This window comes from Telopea speciosissima, chromosome 10 (genome assembly GCF_018873765.1).
Source record: "Telopea speciosissima isolate NSW1024214 ecotype Mountain lineage chromosome 10, Tspe_v1, whole genome shotgun sequence".
NCBI lineage: Eukaryota > Viridiplantae > Streptophyta > Magnoliopsida > Proteales > Proteaceae > Telopea > Telopea speciosissima.
The window spans coordinates 61,028,591-61,043,821 of NC_057925.1; the positions used below are offsets into that span (position 1 = coordinate 61,028,591).

General features: G+C 40.2%; 1 protein-coding gene across 1 annotated transcript in view; it reads left to right on the forward strand.

Annotated features, from left to right (window-relative positions):
* LOC122643915 (callose synthase 9) overlaps positions 1-15,231 on the forward strand; it is a 164,340-nt gene that overhangs the window by 118,687 nt on the left and 30,422 nt on the right. Inside the window, exons 33-36 of the mRNA XM_043837490.1 lie at positions 7,453-7,587; positions 7,678-7,746; positions 7,835-8,012; positions 8,188-8,302. Of these exons, the coding sequence (XP_043693425.1) occupies positions 7,453-7,587; positions 7,678-7,746; positions 7,835-8,012; positions 8,188-8,302 (497 nt within the window). The remainder of the gene's footprint in view (positions 1-7,452; positions 7,588-7,677; positions 7,747-7,834; positions 8,013-8,187; positions 8,303-15,231) is intronic.

Consider the following 15,231-nt stretch of genomic DNA (forward strand, 5'->3'; position numbering starts at 1 on the left):
TATCTGACCATAACCCTTGCCATCTCCTCATCCAACCCTACTCCTCCTTTGGTCCTAAATCTTTTAAATTCTTTGATATATTGTCATCCTACTCTTAATTTCCTGCCCACTGTTCGAGAAGCTTGGAATAAGCCTGTCCATTGCCTCTCCCTTCCCCTCGCTTTCACTCATAAGTGGATAAGCTTCGAAATTCTAAAGAAGTTCTGAAAGCTTGGAACTCGTCTACCCATGGTTTAATGTATTGAATGTATCGGTATCGGTACAATACTGACTGATTCATCTCTTTTAAAAAAAAATAGTGTCGATTGTATCGGCTGATACGGGTCGATACAATACAATTGATATGTTTCGATACAATCAATGTGTTTCGATACAATCGATACTGTTAACAGCCTTAGGAATTGAGTGCTTGAATGATCTAATCGATCACCTAGCCCCTTATTTATATTAATCTCAAATCATAATCAAAGTAGGAGTGCCTCCCCAGTCCTATTCCTATTAGGAATTCCTACTACAACTAGGAATCCCAAAATAGAGATCGGATAGAGGGGAGAGAACAGAAATAGAAATAAAGCATAAAACAACTAATAAAATAACTAAAACAATAAGGACTAAGGTACCCCTATCGGGTAAAGTAGCCCATCTCAACAGATACGTTTCGATACAATTGATATGTTTCAATACAATTGATACAATCAAAATACAAGGGTTTAATGGCCTTTAATACATGTCGATTTGTATCGGGACGTATCGAGATGTATCGGCCGATAAATCTCGATACACTCGATCCCAAGCCCATTAAACCTGTTTTCACCCATAAAGTTGACAGAACAAGCATTTTGGCAGAAAAATCATCCTAACCCAGTTCTGAAACTCTGAAATCTTGCTTCTAAACTCGATTTTTCACACTTACCAACTTGGGGCTTCCAATCAACTCTTGAAAAAGAATCAAGGAGTGGAAAAACATCATCCTTTGCATCATCCAACAAGTTGAAATCAAAGATGGAAGAAGATTTCATAGTAAAAAGTGTTTTTTGAAAAAACTTGATCTTTTTGTTCAAATCATGGTCTTTAGTTCTATTTTTTGCTATAAATCCATGGATTTAGGTAAAACTTAGCTAGTAGATGAATCAAAGTTGAACATTGGCAAGGATTTGTACTCAAATCCATGATTTTTCAAAGAAAAACGAAAATTTCTGAAGACCTTCCAGGTATGAGTTTGAACCACCCCGACAATCTTCATGGCTATACAACTCTACATGTAAGAAATGCACTTGTCTGGTTATACACAAGGTTTAAAATCTCGTTTCGTTTCGGTGTTTCGGTTTGACTGAAATTTCGGATATTTAGACCAAAATATTGTATTTTTCCTGCAAGATTTTGGTTGGTCATTTCAGTGAGTTTTAGGCCAAATTAAGACTTGAATCAAATTGCAAAAATTGTCACCCAAAGTGGTGTTTTGGATTTGCACCCTTGATTGGCACTATACGGTCAAATTCTAATGTATAACTTAGTTAATTACACATACACATTGTTTAAGACTTTAAGTCCTAGAAGACATAATAATTAATATGCAATTTAATTAGTCATAATATTAAGTACAATAACAAGATGACATCAATATCCTAATACAAGTCAACTAGTCATCAACTGACTCAAATGTCTACAAATAATAATTACTCCGCCGTCCAGGATCAACCCCATTCATAGTCCGATGGAGCCGACTGCATTGTTCTCTAATTGTAGGACATATGAGTGCCACATCATGGATCGGCCAATGGTATCTAACATATATTTAATTGATCCCCATATAGTTTACATAACACCTATTTTTTTTGTAGATTTTTGTTGTACGAAAATCAAAATTTTGAAGCAGAAAAATAAAAAAATAATATATATACTGAAAAAAAATTTCGACACCGTGAGGGTGTAGATCAGCCTCCGGTGTCTGACATATAATAATTTCACTCTAACAAACATGTAATGATCATATTTTTAAAAAAAAACATTTTTGGAGAAATGGTTTTACCTGAAATAGTGGAAAGGCTTCACTGATGTGCTAAGAAGGTTCAATACTCCATTTTAGTGTTTATGCATGATACACGTTATATATTGCTTATTTATATTGTATTTTGTTCCAAAAGTTTATTTCCATGTGTATCTGTAGTGTTCGATTCGTATCTCCAATACTATACGATACGTCTCTTAAAAGCACCCAACCGATACGATACTCGATACTGGTACTTTAAATCTTGCGCCTACCTTCGGTAATATTTTTTCCCGGGTGGCCTCTTGCCTCACTAGTCTCTCTCTTGACCAATCCAAGTTCCAATCTGACATGCTCAACCCTTTGTTGGTTGAGGAAGAAAAGCGCCTATGTCTAGAGCTCTCCTCTCTCTTCCCAAGAAGAGAGCTTCCTCTGCCAAAAATCCCGCATCATATGGCTTGAGCTTAGAGATTCTAATTCTGCCTACTTTCACCGTTCCATGAAAGCCAGTTCCAACTCCAATTCTATCCCCTTGCTCATATTTTCTAAAAACAGTATAAATCAAATGTATGTTTTGATTGTTTCAAACTTCCAATAGCTTGCTTCTTCAGTTCTATTGTCTTCTAGTTCTATGTTGATTTTTTATGACTTTATGTGGCTTAATATTGATTTTTGATTACTTGATGTGACAATGTTTATTTTTGATGACTTGATGTTGCTTAATATTGATTTTTTATGACTTGATGTGGCTTAATGTTGATTTTTTATGATATATGGTACATATTGTAGCATACTAAATAATGCTAGAAAAGAGGGGAAATAAAAAATAACACTTGGGCGCCTTGGTTGCCTAGGCAGCTGCCTTGTCACCTAAGCGTTTAGGCACCCTTCCACCGCCTTAGGTCGCCTTGCCGCCTTGACAACTATGTCTCCAACTTTGGAAGGGAAAGGATACTTCCAAATACCTTCATCCGACTATTGGGCAGCCATCTGTCTCCCAAAATCTGAAGGAGGCCTTGGAATCCGCAGGATCCGCAATTATAATATTGTTTGCATCCTCAATCTAATATGGAAAATCTCCACCAAACATGATTTTATCTGGGTTAATTCGGTCTACTCCTATCTCCTCAAAAATGACTCCATTTGGACTGTTCCACGACCTGTTGATGCCTCCTGGGTTTGGCGCAAAATCCTTCTCCTCCATCCCCTAGCCCTTAGAGCTATCTCCTTAGTGATTGCTAATGGGACTTCTATATCCCTCTGGCTGGATCCCTGGCACCCCTTAGGAATCCACTACAATATCATTGGTGTCCGATCAGTTTATTCCTCTGGTATTCCTAAATCTGCCCCTCTCCACAATCATCTCCCTTGGCTCCTGGTCCCCCCCCCCCCTCCCCTTTCCTCCCTATCTCACTCACGTCTAGTCGTCTCTCCCTCCCCCCCAACCCCTCCCTCTCGGACAAGGTTACTTTGATCCCCCCCCCCCCCTAAAGGGATTTTTACCTCTTTCTCTGCTTGGGACTTTGTCAGAAACCATGCCCCCCTGCCCCCTGGTCCAATATTGTCTGGTTCAAAGGCCACATTCTCTATCATAGCTTTAATGTTTGGAGAACCCTTAACCGCTGCTTCCCCACCCAACAATTTTTCCTTCACCGCCATATCCCTGTCTCTCCCTCATGTATCCTTTGTTGGAATGGTAATGAGAATATTAATCATCTCTTTTTCTCTTGTCCCTTTTCCCACACTATTTGGAAGAAATCTTTAGACTCCATTTGGCACCGAAGTCGGAGACCCCTTCCCTTCGCCAGGGAGTGGCTTTGGTTGGGCAGGGTTTTTTCAGGTAGTATGATCTGTGATACCGCCAGCAAACTTGTGTTTGGGGCTGCTATATCTCACATTTGGATGAAGCGGAATCTCCGAAGATGGACCTCCAATTCTCGGACTTTAGACGTGATTTGGAAAAACATCTTCTTTGATGTCAGCTCCAAGCTCCACGTGCTTCCTCATAGATCTCTTGTCAAGGAACATGCATACTGTTGTATGTTGGGGTCTTGATGTTTCTCTTTTTCAGTCTCAAGGCCCATTTTCTTAGGTCTTGAGCCTTGTATAGTTTCCCCCCCCCCCCCTCTTCCCCTCTTTTGGGGCTTTTGGTAATGATTATTTATTCACCAAAAAGAAAAAAAACTTCTCATGCTTTGAGGCTTGTATATCATTTGACTCCACACATTTGACGCATTCCAGTGTTCTGATACCAGGCCTCGCCAGTTGGCTCTTAGAACAAATGCGTGAACCCTCAAACCTTCTATTGTTAACCCATTTAGTCAGCAATCAGTCCAACCTGGATGGTAGAATTTCTGAGTTGGGACAGCTGAGCTGTTATCAACGCAACAATCGGACCAATTTGTTGTATACCTTATGTACATACGTTATACCTTTCAAATGTATTTTAATCTTTTCTGTTTCTAATCCATTCTAGCCGACGATTGACCTGCAGGTCGAGCTGGTTACCATCACTGGCCACTATGGAATGAGACCATCTGTGTTTAGGGATGTAAACGGATCGGATTCGGATCGGATGTGATCGGAGCCGGATATTCCCTGGCCGAATACGGATACCTCTAAACAGATTCGGATGCGGATCTGATTCGGATTTTCGACCATCCGTTCACATCTCTGCCTTGTGTAACCCGGACTTTCCTCCTCCTAGCAGATACAATTCACTCTCAATCCATGTCTCTTAGATCATGATTCTCTTTTCATCATATTCTAGAACCTGTTGATTCTTCAAAAACCCTCAAAATCATTATTTATTTAATTTTTTATTATGAAGTATTTGGGTTTTTTTTCAGACAGATTTTAATTGGAGTATTCGGATTATTTTCCGGATATCTCTAAACGAATACGGATGTCCCTAAACGGATTCGGATGCAGATTCAGATTCGGATTTCCGTTATCCATTTACATCCCTATCTGTGTTTGGGAACATTGCACATAATTGATACAAATCAGCAATCAAAAGAGAGTCGGTTCGAAGCATAGATATCATTGCCTTATGCCTTGACATGTTAGTGATCAATCCTCAAAATTATTCCCAATGTACCAAGTGCACCCTTGCTAAAGGAAGTGATGGACAGAGAAGGAGGGAAGGGGCAGGTCATGTAGATGGGACCAAAAGTATGTTAAGGGCTTTGAGTTAAAAATTGAGTTCAGGGTATATACAAAAAACTAAAAAGAAAAAGAGCCATCTAATTTAGATCTCCAATCCTATCTCTGCATGACACAGTGAGCAGCCATAAAGCTACTCTTAGTTGAGGGGTAAGTTTTACCTTGATTCAAAAATTAATGTGTGGTCCTCTGATTTCAAGAAGCAAACTTTTTCGAAAACATGTTTCAAAAATTCGAATATCATTTTGTAAGCTTCATCAAGGTTCGAGATCTCGCCGAGTTTCTCGAATTTTCGAAATCTCGAGACGAGATTGCCTGCGAGTCTCAAAAGTGCAATATCTCGGCGAGATCTCGGATCTCGGTTGGATCTCGGTTGCGACCCATTATTTTAACCCACCTACCACTTAAATACCTTACCTAATTGGACAAAACTTGACATATCTCGGCGAGATCTCGGATCTCGGGTTGACCCAAAGTTGAGGCTTCGGGTTGAAAAAAAAAAAATGCACCAACTCAGCGAGATCTCGACTCGTCTCGGTTTTTCCAAGAGTCGAGTTGGCACCGAGACCCGAGTTTTAGTACCTTGAGCTTTACTGAAGCTTGATGGTTGCTTTCACACATGTTCTTTTCTCAATTATCACTTGTTTATGTAATTCTTTGCCTCCAGTTTCTTGACCCATCAGCGATTTTGGAATCTAACGTTTCAGCCTAGTCAGCATATTTCAAATCAAACTTCCAGCCATCTGCCCATTATCACTCTATAATATCGTATTGGTTATGTTTTCCTTACCTCATATTTTCTCCCCCAAAGAAGGAAATTCCTGGCATCTTAAATTTGGTTCAGACATCTTTCAGTTTCTACAATTGTACCTAATACCTGTTTTGCTGGATATTGAATTGACTGCACTTTCTCCTCACATACATGCAGTGGTAAGGACTTTTTTTGAGATTTTTGTGACCCACCTTGGAATTCTGTCTCTGTATAGCTAATATATTAGGTATAATTATTTGTCCTGCAGTGTTTTTGTGCTTTAGTATGTTAACCTTGTTATTATTCTTTTCAGCTGTTCTCTTAGGACCTATTTGGTCAAGTGCCAGAATCTCTTTGAATACACTTTTTTGGAGTTTCTCATTTAGATAAGCTGGCTTCTTAGAAGTTGGAAACTGAGAAGTAGAAGCCCTAGAAGCTTAGCCAAACATGCACTTATGTAAGGCACTAAGGCTTATCTGTTCTTATAAACTTAAATTAAATAGAGAAATGGTGAAGGTTGGCCAAAAGTTGTTGATAGTCACTTCCAGTGTTTCAGTGTTTGAAGAACATTGGCTTATTCTAACTCAGAGATGACGGTTCCCCGTTGCATTCTGGAAGTATTTATGAAAGTGTATAGTCACCATAGTTGTCACGGCGTCACGGCGATCCAAGTCGGTGGAAGGGTGTCACGTCGATATATCGACATGTCGCCCGCCATGGCAACCCCATGGCGAGCATGTCGACCATGTTTAATTTTTTATTTTCTGTATTTTTAATGTCATTTAGTATGCTATAATATATGTCCTATAACATCAAAAATCAACATGAAAGTGTACTACACTACTACTAATATACTATGCCACTATGGTTTAATTCATGAAAGTGTAACTAATATCCATTAGTGTATATGAAGGTATGAAAAATTGAAAATATAGATTAACCTGTCAAATAATTGAAAGCAATAGTAAAAATCAAATGATAGGCTAACCTGTTTACTGAAGCTTGATAGCAATAGTCTTTCTTTAGTGTGTGTGATTTGGAGCAAAGCATCTAAGCTATTAAATGGTTTAAAAAAAAAAAAATTTAAATCTAACTTTTATATGTACAAATATCGACCGATATGCCAACATATCGTGGTATGGCGTCCATGGCGACGCCATGGCGTCGCCATGGAAGCCATATCGAACGATATATTTACATCCACCATGGCGTAGCTCGATATGCCACCTCTCCCAGCGCCAGGACGCCATGGCGGTGCCATGATAGTCACTTCCAATATTTCAGTGTTTGAAGGACATTGGTTTATTCTAATTCTCATAGATGATGCTCCGTTGCATTTTTGAAGTATTTATGACTGTTTATCATATGAATTGGATGGTTGCCTGTCCTTTCTGTATTTCTGTTGTGAATTTGCTTGTCTAATGTAATATCCCATTGCCAGTATTTTCTCATGTCTGGATATGATTCAATGTTCACTCAACATAAAAAATACTCTTGAGTCTTGACCTTTCCTTTTTATTCTAGTTACTTGTAATATTGATCAATGCAGATGAATGGAAGAACTTTCTTTCTCGAATCGGGCGAGATGAAAATTCTATTGACTTGGAGCTTTTTGATAGTCCTAATGACATATTGGAGCTTCGATTTTGGGCTTCTTATCGGGGACAGACATTAGCTAGGACTGGTAAAACTAATCTTGAATCAGCTGTGAGATATTTTTAGTCTTTTTACCTTATAACCACTCTCAAGTGTTTGACTCATTGGAGATGTGCAGTTCGTGGAATGATGTATTATAGAAAGGCTCTTATGCTTCAGAGCTATTTGGAAAGAGGCAGCTCTGGAGGTTTGCACTTTCTAGGTTTACTATTTTAAAGTTATTGTTTGCCTGGATAAATTTGTTATGTATTCTTATCATACCTTGGCAATGGCAGATGTGGAAGCTACACTTTCGAGTAATGATGCAACTGACACCCAAGGTTATGAGTTGTCTCCAGAAGCTCGTGCGCAAGCAGATCTGAAGTTTACATATGTAGTTACATGTCAAATTTATGGGAAACAGAAGGAAGAACAAAAACCAGAGGCTACAGATATTGCATTATTAATGCAACGGTTAGTTACATTTTATTATTAATGCAACCTTAGTTATATTTTATCTTTCATTAGGGTCCTTTACCTCATTGTGTCTAATACTTGTATCTCATGATACCTGCAAATATATCTGGAAAATAATAATGTGAGCTAGATGTTTGTTTATCATGGTCTAATGATTTGCATATGTGGCTAGGAATGAAGCTCTTCGAGTTGCTTTTATTGATGAGGTTGAGGCACTACGTGATGGTAAAGTTCAGAAGGAGTATTATTCAAAACTTGTTAAGGCTGACATCAATGGGAAAGACAAGGTTTACATTCGATAGACTTTTATTTGTTTATCTACTGAATCTTCTCCTTTTTGAGTGGTTTTTCTTATCACAATTTTCGGGTACAGTATGCAACTGTATATCCGAAGGACCAAATTTACCTTTCCATGTGATCTATGGCTGATGTAGACAAAATACTATAACAAACAGTACTTGCGTAAGGCTTAAGAAGAACCAGGCCCACACTTAGGCTCATGGTTCTTCAACTGGCTTTTGAGCCAGGCCAGCCCACCGGGCTGGGTATGGCTGGTTCACTCAAAACCAGAAACTATGGGCTACTATTGGAGTTTCTATTTTACTGTTTTAAAGAGATACTACTTAGATACTAGGAGATTTTCCCTTTTATTTTTATTTCTTGCTGTACAAGTCCCCTATACTATGTGTGGAACTCTTTTAAGCTTTGTTTCTTTATTTTGTTTATAGCCTACAGTGCCATATAATTGTAAGAGCCCTAGAGCTCAACCCACGATTTTTATGATGAATGAAGGCTTTGGTGTTATGCCATGTCTGCTGTGAGATACAGTTGAGAGAGGTGAGAAGCCTAGGGTTATTGATAAATTGGCCAAGGCTGTAGTTAAGAGGCGTTGGTCATATCCTCCTTCTCTACTTATCTTGTTCAAGTATCAACACTACAAGGTTGTTCCATCGCTCCCTCCAAGAATTGGTGTTAGAAGATTAATACATCCTGCGGCACCTTTGGTTTGAAGGTTTTCTAGCAAGAAACTTCAGGCTACAATAACTTCTCATCTTTCCATCAGGGCATCAACTGAAGACCAACTTCTGGTATCCTTCTGTTCATAACCCTGCCTCCCTTTGACTGTGAGTTCAAGATCATCCATTAGCTAAAAATCCCTGCAGATGTAAGTTTCTAAAACTTACATTCACAGGTACATTGCCGATGTGCAAATGGAAGAGTGGCCTGTGTAAAGAAGAGTACAAGTTGCAGGGGAAATTGAAGAGTTGAAGATTCAAGTTTATCATACATGTTCAGTGAATTTCAGGAAGCAGTTTCTGCACATCCATCAGATTCAAGCTCAATTTTGGACCCCGTGTACTAATTCTGGGTTGAAACTTAAAACATAAGAGTTGTAGCCCTTGAAGTTAGATTTAATTTGGCACAAGAATCAGGTAAATCCGAGTCCGGGAGAAAGTTATGGTTGATTTACAAAGCAATGTATGGCAACTCAGACAGAGTTGACTCCCAATATATTTGGTTGACGTCGAATGAGGGTCGACCCAAGCTCAGTGGACTGTAGCTCATCCAGAGTTGACCAGAAGACTTTCAAAATCAACTGGGGTCCTCCATAAGGCGTCTGACAAGCTTGACCTTCAACTTTCTCTCGTCTAAGGTTCAACCAATGCTTAGTCGACGTCGATTGAGCCTATTGACAGTCAACCATTGCTTATTGGAAGTCAACTGAGGCTGCACGTGGGATGTTTGGTTTAAGTTGTTGGTTGCTTATAAAGGGGTTTTTGTGCCATACGAAAAAGAAAGAACTCCAAAAGTGAAGAAGGTATAGGGAGAGTTCTACTCGTTCAAGAAAGTATTTTGAGCATATTGGAGGCATTTGCATATGCCATTTGACTAGATCATTGGAAGGTTGTGAGGAATACTTCAAGAGCATTAAAAGCATCATCGAGGGCTGTAGTGAAGCTAGGAAAGAACCCACCCTTCGAACCTAGGGTTTGTGAAGAAAGCGCACAGAGTGATGTAGATCACAAGTCCATATGTACCCGCCGGTTGTTTGGATCAAAAGCTGCATCCCCCGCCACAGTTTCACTCTTTGGCGTGCCCTCCACTGCTGCCTTCCCTCGCAATGCTTCCTTATTAGTAGACACATTCCTGTGTCTCCTCGTTGTATCCTCTGTTGGAATGATCTTGAAGATGTAAACCACCGTTTCTTCTATGGCCCTTTCTCCTTCAAGATTTGGTCAGGTGTCCTTGTTCGCTGCTGGCCGAATCGTCGGAGGATCCTCCCTCTCAACCGTGAATGGATTTGGATTGACATGACCTTTGGAGGCTCCTTTTTTTGTGACTGTGTAGGAAAACTAGCTTTCAGTGCTGCTGTCCACCACATCTGGTATGAGCACAATCTTAGAAGATGGACTTACAATTCCAGATCTTTTCATCAGATTTGGGACTCCACCTCCTTCGACATTAAAGGCGGACTGGCTGCAGTTCCCTTTAATTACTCCCAACTCTCCCAGAAATAGACACATTGTAACCTCTTGGAATTTTACCCTTTAAGGTTTTTGTTTTGTTTAGTTCTTTCTGTCCCCTTTGGGGACCCTTGTATCCCCTCTTGGGGCTTTTCTGTTCGTAATATATATTTTTGTTCACCCAAAAAAAAAAAAAAAAAGCCCCAAAGCCAGCCCAGCAAGGTTGTAGATTCGACTGCTGTGAGAGAGAGCCTGGTCTGATGATGTGACAAGTTTTTGTTGGTTCAATGGAGCATCACCTAAGGCAGCCCCAGCCCAGAGAGAAGCATGAAGAACAAGACAAAACAGACTTCCAAAAAAAAAAGTTATTGTTCACATGAACAGTACCCGAACTACTGTTCACGTGAACAGTGTTGTAGGTCCATAAGCCTTGTATGGAAAAGGAAATCCAAGCAAATATTTGAGATTCTGTGGGGCCCACTGAAGATAGCAAGACAAGGCAGATTTTATTGTTGATTTAGTTAGTTACTATTTGCTTAAGTTCCTATTTTTGTTTACTTTCTAATTTTATTTCAGTATACTTAGTTAAGTATTACTTAGTCAAGTCTTGGATTACATGGTGTACAAGCCTCAATATTCTCTTGTAAGAGGCTTACAATAGTTTCCTTTTACGTTACTTTCTAATTTTCAACTTTCTATTTTGTGAAGCTTAGGTAAAATAGGCCCCCATCAGTTGTACTTGATTCAGAATTGAATAATAGAATTTTGAGGCCATGCTTGTCATCGGTTATGGAAGAACATTCCCTGTTCAACAGCTGGGATAGTTGTGGGTAAGAGACCCAGGGCTGAGAAAGCCCATCCCCCTACCCCCCTTCTTCTTCTATCTTCTCTTCTCCTCCCTTCCCTGTTCAATATACACTGCTGTGCTATTTCTGCGACTCTAATAAACTATTGTGAACATACCCTTTGAAGACCAAATTCAATTCCCAATCATCTTCAAGGTTTGCTGTTGTTGCACACAATTAATAGATCATTATCGTGTTGATCCTGACTGCAATCGATCTCTCACTGGTTTCTCCCTGGTTTGAGGTTGGCTCTTGCATTATGGAGAGTTCCACTCGTTCAAGAACGGTGTTCGAAGTTCCAAGGGTGTTGAGATGGAGATTGTGAGTGGAAGAAAGCAAAGAGAAGCATCTCATTGTAGGTGACCTTTCAATTTGTGCTTTCTCTATTGTAAGGGTACTAGACTGTAGGCAACGTTTTCAATGAAATGCCTCAGTCAATATTTTGAGCATGTTGTAGGTATTTGCATATGCAATTTGACTGTTTCATTGTAAACTATCAAGAGGGTGCTTGATAGAGAGTAGCTCCTTTATGGTGGGTGCCACATAAAGTTGGAGGTTGGTGCTCCTTTATGCTGGGTGCCACATATATTGGGGGTTGGTGCTCTTTGCGGTGGGTGCCGCTAAATGTGAATTGTATTGTGCATTATACCTAGGCTGGATTTTGGTTGTAGCCCAAACAGTCATTTGCACTGTGGACATAGCCATTTGCCACATTGGCGAACCACGCATATTGTGTTGTGGATGCTTTCTGTGGTTTGCTCTTTGTGATTTGTATGTGGTTGTGTGGATGTGGTGATATGGTGCTGGCTCAATGTGTGACTACTCTCAATCAGCAAAAAAAATTTAGTAAGACCCTTGTCACTGATTCACCCGTGTCTCAGTGACGACCTGAGTTCAACAAACCTTACCCCTACCTTCGGCTGTAATTTGAGCCCCATCGGCTGTTACTGCTGGTTCTCTATTAGTTGCTATTTTGGGGATTGGTCTGTATTTTCTGTTCTAGACCTCGGTTGTATTTGGGTTTTTAATGGTGTCATATTGGGATTATTATCTGCTGTTTGTATCAATTTGACAATGTTTTGACCTAGGGTCAAGGGTTCTTCATAACTTCTAAATTTGGGCAGCAAGCTGTCATTGACAGTAACTCTACTGTTTGGCGTCAAATCAGTCCTTGGAACTGTGCATAAGCTTTGTGACTTGAATACTAGTGTCAACCCCTGTTGCTGACCTAATTAGCAGGCCTGTTATAATCCCATTGTTGCTTTTATCAAGGGTTAATCTACTGTAGTACATTACCTACGGCCTTGCCCTGTTATTGGGTTGGGTATTACTTACTATTTTAGTGGACCTAGCCCCATCAATGGTTTACTTGTCTATCGTATTACAAGTAAATGCTTTCAGTTCTTTTCTTTTTTTTGGTGGGGGAGGGGGGTAAATAAATAATTCATTGCCAAAGAGAAGGAAAATACTGAGGGCCCCAAAAGGGGAAGAAATAGAGACCACAATACAATCAAAGCCCCCTACAGATCCCTCATGAAGAGGAGGGAGACGCTAAAAAACAGAGGGAGATAGCCCCCATGAATCAACAATAAGCATGTTCCTTGGGAATCAATACAATGGGTGGAGATAGAGTAAAGCTTGTTCCTAAACACTGTAAGCACTACTGAGGATGACAAAAATGTCCCTAGATGACACCCAAACACTATGGGACCTCTGTATACATTGCCAAACCCCTGTAATGATGTCACTGCCACTGTGAACACTGTAAGAACTACTAGGGATGCTAGGACACTATCCAGTCACTGCCTGAAGTCTGCCAACTCATCCAGAATCATCCAGAATGCTATCTATACACTGTCATCATCACATACACTGCCCCGGTCTGCCACTGTGCACTGCCTCTATCACTGTACTCATAGTTATCAAGGCGGGAATGCGATCATGGCGCTTTAGAGGGGCAAAATTCAAGGCGACATTGTCATGGCGGCAAGGCACCCGCCATGGTGCCCAAGGCAACAAGGCACCTGCCATGGCGTCCAAGGCGACAAGGAGCCTGGACACCATGGCAACGCCTTGATAACTATGACTGTACTGCACCAAAATGCTGTGTGTTGACAACAATGACAACCAACACACAGTCACTGCCATCTGCACTGTGTGATCAAAAAATTGAAACAAAACTACTATGTCTTTGTACTAATTCTTCCAAAAATTAGTTTTTTTTTGTTGGGGGGGGGGGGGGACCATTACCTTCAAGCTCCAATCACCCAAATCCAAGTGTGGAAGAGTTGAATGAGTAGAACAATGCAAAAATGGGGGGAAGAAATCAAGTGAATTGGCCAAAAACTGCAAGGTTTTTGGCAAAATCTCAAAGAAACAAGGAGGTCTCAGTCAAAGCCTGTTGAATATGATAGGTTTGGATCAAAACCTGTGAATTTATATATATGGTTCGACCATGTTTCGGTCGAAAGTCAGAACCTGTCGAAACTGGGTTGAAACTTAGACCAAACCAGTATCAATCCTTGGATTCGTTTCGGTTAGTGTCGAAACTGATAAGTCTTGTTCGGAAGTTAAAAGTTTCGACTGAAACTTAAAACCATGCTGATAGGACTAAGGAGGAGTGTTTTCAACCTCGTACAATAGGGGATGGGAGTTTACGATGACACATGAGTCCAATCACAAAGTCGAATTACCAATGGTGAGGGGATTCTTCCTTTTCCACGGGTGAAGGAAAACATTTGCCTAATGCAAGAATATGTGATTATTGGTGGAGTTGCAGGTGTGTTTATTGTGAAGGGATGGTTTATTTTGCTCTTGTAATATGATCACTTAATTTAGATTGAGAGTTTGATTTACAAGTATATATTTACACTTAGGGTTTCATCAATAAGAAGAAAAGAAGAGAAATGAAGAAATGAATGTGAAGAGAGAGAGAGAGAGAGAGAAAGATCACATTTGTGTCCATATTTCATTTATACTTATGTTGTAGAAACGTCCATATTGCCCTACTCAAACATAGAATGGAAGCATAGATGTCAAGACCTGATCCTCTAGAGAACTTGATTTGAGTTACTAGGGCTTTTGTCTGCAGATTTAGAAGATATCAGATCCTTTCTTAAGTCCCTTTTCTTTCTCTCTTTCTGAATTTCATTGTATTCTTAATTCCTATTTGTGGATTCAGTTTTGTCACTTCTTTGTATAAGTTCAGCTATTCTATGCCTACCTTTCCTCTTTCTAGAATCGTATCTTCTATTATTAATTGTGCTGAGTTTCCCCCTGGTTTCTCGACATTTCTTCAGATCATAGTGATCAAGGCGGCAAGGTGACCCAAGGTGGTGGAGGGGTGCCTAAGCGCTTAGGCGACCAAGGCGTTAACTAGGCGACCAAAAATCAACATTAAGCCACATCAAGTCATCAAAAATCAATATTTAGCCGCATCAAGTCATCAAAAATCAACATAGAACTAGAAGACAGTAGAACTGAAGATGCAAGCTGTTGGAAGCTTGAAACAATCATAACGTACATTTAGTTTATACTGTATTTTTTTTTCTCTCCATTCGGACACCTTGTCAATGTTTTCTTTGTTCAGGTCTGAACCGTCAGTGATCCTGACAGTCCTCCATGTAACCCCTGCTTTCTTCGGCCTCCATGACCGGCCCCTCCGGCCAGGTCCCCTCAACCTCCTCTCCTGCTCCCTCCCATTCCCACTCTCACTCTCCACAGCCACCCCATGCCACTTCTACCTCCCCTCCTCACCCTAATTGGAAGTCCCAATTTGGTCCAACACCCTCTTCTTCTTCTGACAGTCTCCCTCTGCACTTTGTCTGCCCTTCCTTTGCCGATGGCTCTAAGTTTGCACTCTACTCTTTTTGTCTTCTTGATGATGAAGCCTCCTTGTGGGAAAAT